Raw genomic sequence first — 12,399 nt, forward strand, 5'->3', positions numbered from 1 at the left:
AAACATTTAATAAGAAAAAAAATTGTTAAAAAATCTTTCCAAGGATCTAACTTGATCTCACAATTACATCTCATTGTATCATACAAGAAAATCAAAACACTATTAAATAATCAACGTTTGCTAGTGATTTTATCTCGATAAATTCATCCATCTAATGTAGCAATCAATCACTAAGGCGAAGCTTTCATTCAATTTCCATAGTATAATATTACTTCGATTTCATCTAACAGAAGCATGTTTTCTGCAACGTCTATCAGCATCAGTTGCGCAATAAAAATGAAAATTAAAAAAACAGCCGCCCAATTTATTAGCTGAAAAATTCTTAGGGGGTTTAATCGTCGCGAGAATCTAGCGTAGACGTGTCTCACCTGTCTGCTCGATCGGACGAAAAGCGAAGAGAAAGGAGAAAAAGAGCACGCGCACGGCACGTATGTACGGATTTCTTCGGTGGGCGTGCGGACAATAAATTTGCGATTTTTCTTACAAAGAGAAGCGGTTCTCCCCATCATCCCACGCCCGCGCTCGCGGCAATCCCTCGTCCTCGCGACTTCTTTCCCGGAACGCAGCATCGCGGTGAGATCGCGCGCGACCCGGGAAAAGGACGGCGCGATTACACGGATAATAAATTAACGCGCACGACCTTATCGAGGCGTATAATTCATCACGGGGTTACGTGCACGCGTGCGCGACCTGAGACTCGGCATCGTGCGCCGACCCGATATGGCGGTTTTGCACATTAACCTCGTAAAACTCTAATGGCACTCGACCCCTTACACCTGTAATACGGTATATACGGCGGGCGATGTGAAAGTTCGGAGCACGGAAGGAGGCTGTGCCCGGGACAAGGTAAACGCTCGTTAGGCCGAAGACGCGCGTCGTTAGAAGAACGATGTATTCCCGATCTACTAGGGGGATACTCCTCTCTGTCAGAGAGATAATGACTTTTCGTTAAAAAATATACTGTAATGATATTAACCCTTGACTTGCGACGCGAGTTAATAGCGCTTTCTTCTATTAATCTATTATCCTCTTATATTTCACGCGCGAAGAGTGAGAAGATACTCGTAATACTATCAATCATAAGGGACGACATTTTAACTTCAAATTAGATACGAGTGTTTATAAATAATAGTAAACGAAAAAAGTGAAAGATTAAAGATATGAACTGCAAACAATTAAAAGAAATTATTTTAAATTATATGAATTATCATTGTATATAGTTTATTAAAACAATTAATATAAATATGTTTTTTTACATTAACATGATTTATATATAAATAATCTCGTAATAAAATTCTTAAAAAATATTCTGTGTGCGTTGTTAAAAGAGATATTAGTAATGTATTCTGAAAAAAAATTAGAATCTGTATCGAAATATTGTCCCTTCACTTATATTAGAAATCAATCGTCAAGTTAATCTTTTATATGGGAGAAATTAGATCGCGGTTGATGTAACAAAATGAATGCAAGTCGCTGCAATTACGCAGCTAGGAAATGAGTGTTATCGATGTACGTAAACAGCAATCCGACTGGGAAATAAGTCTTGCAGTGGATTACGACGGTCATAATATCCACAAATAGGAATAGCTCTATGTAGAGCGCAACCATTCCTGTTCATTGCGGTTCATTAGACGTTTTGATATATCGGTCGACGCCGTGGTTCGCATTCGGCAATACGCATATACGAATTTTCTAGGAATAAGTTCTATTTTATCTAATTTTTGTACATACAAAAAAAAATAATTTACGATCTCGATCCGGAGCAATCTTCGATTCGGCTCAACCCTCCTCCTCATTATCAATCGTAACATTCGAATTAAGAACAAAGAGGAGTCTCGCAAGTCTCGTCTCGTGCAACTTAATGCGCTCGTGACCGATCCGACGTCGTCCCGACCTTTCTGTCCATAATCGTAGCCACATCCACAGAGATATTAAACGCAATGCCGACGAGCATTTGTCTCGCGACGCTTTTCCGCCCGCTCGCTGCCATTTACGGGTTCGGAGGAGAAGCAAAATTGCGCAAACACGTTGGCGCACCCGCAAGATATTCCGTCGCGTCGCGAAAGTTAACGAGGCGTGCGAGATATAGACGGAAAATAATTAATTAACGGTTCGACGTAGAGACAGCGATACTCGACCGCGTCCAGACGCGTTTCTGCGCCGACAGGACTTTCTTAATAAGAACCACGTTTGCGTCTTTCTCAGCAACACGTTCACGTTGTGGAAGTAACGTGTCAGTTATAGTAAATGTCTGACCGATCTCTCGCGCCACAAAACCGGACAGGCGAAAATATATATATATATATTTAAAGTTCTGTATAAATTGTTAAAATAAATTTTCACATAATTATTTCTCTTCAATACTCTGACATCTCGAGAAAAATTGCTGATCTCTCCCTTGATTTATGAAAGCGTATTCATCGAGACGTACAAAAAAGGAATTCTATCGACCGGACTTATCGAACTTGTAAATCCCGTTTAACGAATAAGAGATCTCATTACATGTGATATATCAACACAAATCACACTAACCGATAATCCGGCCCGACCTTCGCTCGCAACCTGCAGATCGTTGTTGCGGCGCAGGCGAGCGGCCGCCGTGGTAAGGTTGCCGTATCTACGAGCCGCGGAATACATTATCCCGAAGATTAGTGTGCGAACGATACGAGAAAAGGCACGTACGGCGAGTGAGCCCAGAGGTCCATGTGAGTGCGGCACGAGTGGCGGATCTCCGCCTGGTAAATCGCGAGGTACGCGAGAGTAGGCGTCAGATTTGTGCCTCTAATTCGCGTAAAATGTATGCTTTAGAACCCGGTGATTCACATTGAAATCATCTCCTTTCGCTTGAAACAACGTGATAATTGCGGTGAAAATTTGCACAGTGAAGGATCTTAAAGGATTAGCAAATATCGCTCTAAGAGCCCTTCGACATGTATAGAGGGAAACTGCGGGAATATCGTTAATTATTTCATCAATCTATTTCGAAGCTGTTTAAAAAATAAAATTTAATACTTATTAGATATGTTTTATTTTTTTACGTGTCTGTGTATAGTTTTATGTAAAAATTTTGAAATTTCGCCAGTAACATATATTACGAGAGAAATTCTATTAAGATGTTGAGAATAATTTATTTAGAAATTCATTTGGAAAGAGATGCGCGTGCGATATTAAATTCCAAATTAATTCAAATTTATTTTAGATTACCGCAGACAATTAATCTACGCGGATCCCCAAATTTTACATCATAAATTTAACTCTGATGAATTAATTCGAAGTATAGCTTCTGGTTCTTTCAAATTACACGCAATTAGTCTAAATGCTTCCGGATTAACAGAGCGAGAGAACGAAATGGAATGAAATCGTCCGTGTGCGTCCACAATTATTCTATCCGCTCGTCTTATTTCTGTCTCTCTTCAATGACAGCTGTACAGTTCGCTACGACATCATTCTCAACGTTAGCGTAGGAGTACCAGTCGGATTTACACGTGCAGGTGCATCGCCGGCGTTTGTAGGTACAATACACGATCGGGGCTCGGGGGGACGATACGGCCGTGCCCCATGCCCCCCTTTATTCAAGTACGACGGAGACCGGACCCGTTGCGTACACGCTGCAAACGCGCGTTGTTGGAGTGCAAGTTAAACAACTATTCATAAATATCGTAAAGCGCCGTTACTGATGGCCGCATACGGCGCTCTCAGGGCCTTCCTCGCCGTCATAGCAAGCCAGTAAATCCTCCCGACGGCCGACCACGTCGACGATCATGCCGTACGTTAAGCGGATCGCCGATGCGGATGATTCTCTTTCGCGAGAACACCTGACGCGCTCCTGAACGTAGAGGGGACGATGATTGGCTGCAGAAACGGGAAGATATTCATGTGCGTCGACCGTATTAATTTTACGATTTTTTTTTTATCCTCGTAACGGGAATATTACGTTGTCGAAATATAATATTTTATAGAATTATTATAATTCATCAATCTCTTCTTTTAATGTTGTAATATCATTGATTAGGCTTCCTGAGATATCATTAACAGCGCTACTCTTTATTGAGAAAAATATTAGTATTTCTGTATCCTTTTGCAACATGAAAGAAAATGTCTTAAAAAGATAAAACATGATAAATGATTTATTTCAATTTGATATATGCATAATGATATTCCACTTTTAATCAGTTCTTTTAATCATACAGTAAGCATTAATTTTCTTTGAATTTTACGATTTTTTTTATCCTCGTAACGGGAATATTACGTTGTCGAAATATAATATTTTATAGAATTATTATAATTCATCAATCTCTTCTTTTAATATTGTAATATCATTGATTAGGCTTCCTGAGATATCATTAACAGCGCTACTCTTTATTGAGAAAAATATTAGTATTTCTGTATACTTTTTTCAACATGAAAGAAAATGTCTTAAAAGATAAAACATGATAAATGGTTTATTTCAATTAGATATATGCATAATGATATTCCACTTTTAATCAGTTCTTTTAATCATAGAGTAAGCATTAATTTTCTTTCGTTAGCGAATGAAAATTTATTTGCCGCTCTATGAACATTCATCATAACTATCAGCTTTTGACAGAAGACCCCGTAATTAACTTAGTATTAATTGCTCGCCATGTCTAAAGCTCACCGCGTTACGGTTCATTAATGCACGCTTGATCTCCCATCGTCATGATACTCTGATGTATGATTCGCGCATGAATCTATGTTCGCGATGCATCGAAGTTAATGGATTTAATCGAGTAATCGAGGAAGCGATATCGAGGCAGGCTATCTCATCTCGCAGGCGAGGTCGCGTGCTTGCGATCGACATAATTCACGGCCGAATGAACATCGATAACAAGCCCGGGCTGATTGACGGCGTCCAAGGAACACGTGGACAGTCGCTTTTACTCTCTGACGTATGTGCGCCGTTTCCACGTGTGGCAGGTGGAACGTACAGTCAATAGCACACATAGTCCTCAGCCCCCGCGGCTACATGCAAGAAAGGTAGGCAGGCTTCCACGAATATCGCGTTCTGTACCGACATATTGTTGGAAAAATCCTGCGCTCGAGTTATTACGATAAATTAAAACACTATTTGAACTTGGCCAAACGTGTTCTCTAAATCTGAGTTGGTTAACGGTTCCGAGAGCAACATTCTCCTCTGTTAGCGCAAAAGCACGCTCGAGAAATAATCTTGAACACGCGAAAAATTATAAGTTACAAAATAAAATAAGTTTAATTGAAACCGCAAAGCAGAAAATAGTCATGTCACGCTAATTTTGTAGAGCGCTACAACAATTTTGTACAATTTCTATTTTTAAAACGCACGAGAAAATTTAAGTTCTTCTAATAATTTCTAAATAACATTTTAGAGATTTTTTTAAATATATATTTTTTTCAAATTATTAAAACGCTGAAAAAATGTGCGTTATTTTGAGAAATTTTACGACAAACAAAAAGCTTATAAAAAGAAACATAACGTGAGAAAAAGGATCATATTCTTGTCAGTGTTCAAACGCCTTTTAACACCTGGAGACTTTACGATAATTGTGCATACCCGGATTCTGGTGGGGCGACTTTTACTGCACGTTATTCATAATAATTGCGCGTTGAACGCGCTGGTAACGTGCACCCGGAAAGTGCGGCAAGGAGATACTTTGAGAACGGCTCATGTTATCTGATTAATACCGATAATATTTCGCGCGATTGATAATTATTATTCCGCTGAATCGTAAACATACGGCGTATCGCGCAACTTTGAGTGTTCGCGCGGTGTGTCTTTCGCGACTCCGGTCGTGACTCTGAGGAAATCCCCCTTCTCGTTCCGATTTTACACCATCCCCGTTCTCTCTCGTGCGCGGAAGAAGCACGAAAAAAGACCTTACGTTCCCTTAATTTGTCACGGGCCGGGCTGCTTGCGAAATCGACGTCGCTGGCCGCGCAACCGCGCTCTTGCGGTTGCCCCGGCTTTCATAATGCAAATTACGATCGTTTCGTATTGCCTTTGAGAAAATGTTCCGGCGAATGTCGTCGCGCGCACAGGCTAGGGTATCGCTTTCTGCGAACCCTTAAATTACAATTGTACCCGCTCGCGCGCGCGTTTCATAAGGCGTGTTTCATTTCGTCGTCGTGAACACGAATGTGCGTAATTTCAAGAGTTGCGTAACATCGCGTTGATAAATCACTGAATTATTTCTCGTTCAATGTGTCTTTTTTTCTGCATATCTTTCCTCTCCCTCTTCTGCCATTGTTCTTCCTCCGACAAGAGTTTAATAATTATATAAAACTTATATATTTGTGCGAAATCGCCTACGGCAGACGATATTTTTACTCGTAATATGTTTTTTGAAGTACCGTTACGTTTACAAATCTACCAACAGACACAAGTTTTAATAACCGCTTAAAGTTACTTGGATACGTAATGCTACGTGAAATAAACTAAACGAGTTTGCCATTGTATTGTACGTAAGGAATGCATAATAATGAGAACTTACATTTCATATTATAATAAATAAAAATGCGAGTCACTGTATTATCGTAGCAAAATAAATTAAAAAACTTTTGAACAACATCGTGTAATTACAATGTTGTAGATATTATTTTCACAAGAAGAAACTTGAATCGTAATGATTTTACATAATTTATAATTTTTTTAGATTACCCCGTAGATTGAGACTACAGCAGACAATATTTGAATCGAAATAAGTTCACTTATAAATATCTCAAATTGAAAAGATAGTTAAATAAGAAATGATAGAGAAATATTAATAAAAATTATTTCTTATTATAAATTATTTTTATTTAATATTATTAATTATTTTTTATACAATTCAAAAAATGCAAGATAGATCGCTATGAAGTACCTAAATATCGTTTAGCAATATTCGATGCAATTTATGCAGTACACAAAAATTATTTTTTTAAATACAAAGCCAAACTTGTCGCTGTTATATCATTTGCATATTTACTCGTTCCTATGAATTATAATTACTAATTATTAATTATCTCGCGCGGGATGTTAAGTGCGAGATGCCGCTAAACAATATCGTAAATTAACTGTTCTTCAGCGTGATGGCGAATGAAGTCGAGCTTAAATCGAGGAGCTCCGACATAAGAGGGTGGAGTAAAAAAAAACAGCGATTCTCTTTTCAAACTCACGGCAACATATTGCCATAAGTAGTATCTCCCCCTTTCATTGCAACCTCCTACGTTATATTGCGTTGCCACGTAATCTCAGTCGCATCTCTGATTTCAATCTGTACCCTCATTTTTAAAACGCATCGCACGCAAACCGTCTACAAATCAACCCCATTTTTTTTATTCCATCCGGCCAAGTAAGACTACGTACATACGTAATACACATGCATACCTTGCGTAATTTACGCTAATTTACATTGCCATTCGAAAGCCTGATATTACAATTATGCTGCGGCCTCCAAAAGAAAAATAACAAGTTTCTGTATGATGTGAATTTCATCGAAAACAAAATAATTACGGTATACAACAAATTTTTTTTTATAGATGCAATGGAACATTGTGTTTTTGTATGCAGATTTCGTACAATTTTCTAAATCAAATGATTGAATTCTGCTCATTTGTATTAAGTGTAATATTTAATATACATATGTATATATTATATTTGTTATTTTATCATATATGGAGCAATTATTTTAAAGTTTCGAATGTGATGTTTAAAGAGTTTGAAAGTTCCTTATTATCTTTTTTCCCTCCAATCATCTTAACGTCGTTCTAACAGATGCTGGTTAAATTGTCATTTTACGCGTCTGGTGAAAGTCTTTATTACCTATTCTTATTCTGAGTAAATTGCAGATTGATTGGATTAAGCTAATCAGACAGAAAATGTCATTCTTTTCTATAATAAATTTAATCCTGAAACGACGTTTTAATCGCACATAGATTTTTATTTTATAAATCTTGTGGACTTCTTTAGAAATAGTGCCGTTTGATATTCATCATTGTACGGCTCTCACGAGAGGCACATATATGTATGTATGTGCATAAATGTTTCACGCCCGTAAACGACTGAATCCTTCAGCTCGTTACTGCGATCTCGTTAATTAATTAATTATTGTAATTATCGCACATTAATCGACGTAGAGGTTTGTGAGAAGGATTAAAGCACTATGTACCCGTTTATTAAAATTCAACGATAAGAAAATTACTCTGCGAAGAGATTTATCTCTCTAAAAGTCTGTTATATCATTATGTTAAATACGTTTTGCGATACGAAATATTATAATCTGAAATAACAAGATGTATTAAATTTAAATGTATTATACTATATTCTGATCTTAAATTGCTAATAATTTCCCATAAACGGATTGATGTTTTTTTCATCGAGAAAAAAACAGGATTATATTAATGGTCCAATTTGGAATACATAATAATTTTTTTAACCTGTGTGTGTCTGTATTTTTATCCATGGAATGCAGAACTTCTACCTTGTAGGGATTTTAAAAGAGATCTCCTCTCCACTTTGTCAGACAAGCGAAAGAGGGATATACTTCTCACACAAGAGAGGCCATAAAATTACTATAATTAATGGTAATTTCGCAGCTTCTGCTTACAACGTGTGAGAATTTATTAAATCGCCACGCCTCGAGGGGAAAAATCGCGCGGCGTCATTACTGGCAGATATTTCATTGTAAGCAAGACTCTCTCAGATCTAAGGAAACCGGGCGCGATATACATATAGAAACCCGCCACACGAAATGCCATAAATCACGTGGCGCGCGTTTCGCCGGCGTAAATGGCGCGAATCGTTCGTTAAAAATTTCACGTTTCAGGCGTCAAACACGCGAATGTGCCGTACGATTCGCTGTTGCGGATATAAAAGCCGCATCGCCGTTTATTACGTCCGTTATCGCGATCGTCACTTTTACGCTCGCAAAGTGGCGAATTAATCCACGAAAATTGATCAAAGAAATTCACGGTTGATATTATTTACAATGCGTAATTTGCGATTAAGCTGCTTAAAGTGCATTGCTTCTTTTTTTTATACCAATATAATAAAAAAAATTATAAACATTTTCGAAAAGTGATTGTCGAGTGAATGTTATCCCGTTACGAGAAAGATTGCTCGATTCAATGATAAAGCAATTCACAAATGCCGAAATGATTGTTCACTCACATTCACGTAATTTTATTATAAAAATTGCGTTCTACATAGAATGAGCGGTTTTTCAGATACGATTTGTCGATTTACTAAATCTTCCAGTGAGGATAATTTGTGATGAAGAAAGTTATAAAGAAAAATTCGTATGAAGAATTCGTGACAGTTCTTACTTTCTATAAAAAAATCGATTTATCTTAACATTTATTAACAAAAAAACATCTTTTGATAATAATCAATATGTTTTGGCAATAATCAATACGTTTTAAATTATTAAAGGCTTTTTGTAATTGCTATTAATATTACATAATATATTTTATAAAATATAAACATAGGCAATTGTAACCTTCTCGCAGGATCATGTTGTCATACCGACATAATTTCCCATTTTCAGTCTAGAGCGAGTCCCCAGACACGATTTGTCAATCTATGTTCATTACATCAGCCGAGAAAGACAGTTTATGATCGTGACGAATACGATCGTACTGAAAGATATGACAGGATTGGGAGAAGCTTGCGCAGGACCGCGAGAAAGGATTTCGAGCTGCATTATTGCCACAACATGAAACGAGAGCAGCGTTCATAGATACGCTGATAACTTAATCCTTCCTCAAATAATCCTTTTATTTCTTAACAATCTTCTTTTCTATTTTTTTACCCACATGTATTAGTTTGTTCGATGTAAGAGTATAGGATATGAAAAAAAAAAGATTATTTGTAGAGAGTGAGAGTATCTGTAGTAATAGACGAAGAACTTAAGAGAAGTGGATATTACCATCCCTCTTGTTCGTATGTACGTGGCTATGTATAATTTACCAGTGAATCGGTGTAAAAGTCCCGTCTACGTAAAGGCTAGACTAGAAGAAGACGGAAAATGGAGCATTCTCAGTGATTCTCAACCGGAATCAGTTTCACGTGCAATACTCCAAAAACTGAATAACGTCTATTTGGCAAAGCACGAAAAAACCAAATTAAAAAATAAGATTATTTTATTTTTCAAAATATTATTAAGTTCCAAAAATTTTCGACACATCTAAAATAAATCCTGACAATATGAATATGAATATAAATCTTTCGATGTTTTGGTAGAGATCCTAGTATTCACAGCACCAAGACAATAATTTATGTTAAGATTTTATGTTAAAAAAATGATATTTAAAAAAAATAATATAAAGTTTGTTTAAACTTGATTATTATTTTTTGACAGAAATCAGCTGATAACTGTCAAAAATATTAATCGAGTTAAAAGTATTATAATATATTATTTAAAACATTAATTATTTTAATTTTGACACACACATATGTATAATGTATATACATAATTTGAATATTTTGTTTTCAGATCAATGTGCTGTGTATGTACAACTCCGCTATTGCACGTATCGGTGAGTGAGAATTTGTTATTGTATAACGCATTACTATAGCTGTAATGGAGGTGTATATGTATATGTAAATATTAAAATAATATGTTTTAAATAATATATTATAATATCTTATCTGCAATTAATATATTTTTGACAATTATTAGCTGATTTTTGTCAAAAAATATTAATCGAATTTAAAATATTATATGACTCCTTTCTAAAAAAAGCATGTTAAGTCGATTCTCGCAAGTATTGTTGCATCTTTTCCGCGATGCTGATTGACTGTTTCGATTCGCATTGTGTGTTATATTCATCAAATTCACGAGGGCTATTATCGCGAGGGTTAGCAGTTGACAGTTGTCCAAAATAAAATAAAATAAAATAATATGTTTTAATACTTAAATTCGATTAATATTTTTGACAGTTATCAGCTGATTTCTGCTAAAAAATATTAATCGCGGACGAAGTATATATTATACATCATAACATATTATATTATTTACAACATTTTATTATAATTAAAATAATAATGTTTTGTAAGTAATAATATGTTATAATACTTTATCCGCGATTAATATTTTTTGACAGAAATCAGCTGATAACTGTCAAAAATATTAATCGAGTTTAAAGTGTTATAACATATTATTTAAAACATATTATGTTATTTTATTTAATTTTATTTTGAACAAACTGTCAAACTGCTAGCCCTCGCGATAACAGCCTCTCGATGCTACGAATATAACGCACAACGCGAATCGAGACAATCAGCATCGCGGAAAAGAGGCAACAATACTTGGGAGAATCGACTCAACATGCCTTTTTTAGAAAGGGGCTACCGTGATATATAGCATTTTAATATATCTAATACATTACGTAAAACGCAGAAACACATTATAACGAGCCGTGCCGCGTTTGATATATCCTCCCTACGCGATACACTTCTTTTCATATTTGCGAGTCCCGGTCAGACAGCTCGTGAAAGGTAATTCCGCAAGAAAGCGAACGCTAGATGTTGCTCCGCCGTCGTCGGCTCTATTTTTATCCGAAACGATGGCAGCAGCGATCGGTCTGAATCGGTTCGGTCCATTTCTCCTCTCCTACTATATCTTGTTTCTTCGACTGCGATTTGCCAATAGCTCATTGATATGCAGAAAGCCCATCGCTGCCGCTTGAACGCGCAATTCTGAACACGAACGCGAAAAGTTTCAAAACGGCATACGTGCGCTGTTGTAGAGTAAAATATGGAAATACGAAATGTCTTCTTTTGAAACTCATTATTTGGCAAATGTGCGATGAAGCGCAAGATCGTCGAGAACGAATATTTTTTGTCGAATAGTTGCTGCCGGTTGAATTCCGTAGAAGCATACATCGAAAATAAAATGAAGCTTAACTCTCTCTCGACTACGATTAATGCGAGTGACTAACTCTAATTTTCCCTCCGGATCAATTTTATCTTTTTGATAAATAAATGAATCATAATTTTATTCTCGATTATTATGATTAAATTTTGGATAAGATGTTGTTAGTCTTATCATAAAATAAAATTAAGCCGCTTCAACGAAATCTCTTCCTCACGATTTAATCTATTTTCTATTAAGCAATCTTTCTGTTTAGCACACGTGTCTTCAATAAACGAGAACAAGTGTCGAGCCATATTACGCGACATTGATATATGCTCGAAGATTGCATTTTCAGTATCACCCGGATTAAGATACGATCACGCAATCGGGTGTCATCAGCATAAGAGATACAATTACGGTTATTAAGGGCAGGCAATTATGGTTATTAATACGTTAGAACGTTACATCCTGCCGACTACGAGGAGAGCGATTACTTATCCTCATTACGACACGATGATGATGCGAGCGATAAAGTCGCGCAGATACGGGTGCCTAATACATAAAGAGA

The 12,399-nt window shown here is 36.5% G+C and overlaps 2 protein-coding genes across 3 annotated transcripts in view; one reads left to right on the forward strand and one right to left on the reverse strand.

The window, feature by feature from the left end:
* Window positions 1-12,399, forward strand: part of LOC145938776 (uncharacterized) — a 103,395-nt gene that overhangs the window by 36,472 nt on the left and 54,524 nt on the right. The window contains exon 3 of one of the 2 annotated variants that reach the window (XM_083042531.1): window positions 10,470-10,512. The exons of the other annotated variant lie outside the window; for it this stretch is intronic. Within the exon in view, the coding sequence (XP_082898657.1) occupies window positions 10,470-10,512 (43 nt within the window). The remainder of the gene's footprint in view (window positions 1-10,469; window positions 10,513-12,399) is intronic. 2 annotated transcript variants of the gene reach the window in all.
* Window positions 1-12,399, reverse strand: part of LOC145938774 (uncharacterized) — a 297,324-nt gene that overhangs the window by 28,008 nt on the left and 256,917 nt on the right. The window lies entirely within an intron of this gene.

This window comes from Prenolepis imparis, unplaced genomic scaffold (genome assembly GCF_030444845.1).
Source record: "Prenolepis imparis isolate NDT839.2.m4 unplaced genomic scaffold, iyPreImpa1.0 SCAF_7, whole genome shotgun sequence".
Taxonomy (NCBI): Eukaryota; Metazoa; Arthropoda; class Insecta; order Hymenoptera; family Formicidae; genus Prenolepis; species Prenolepis imparis.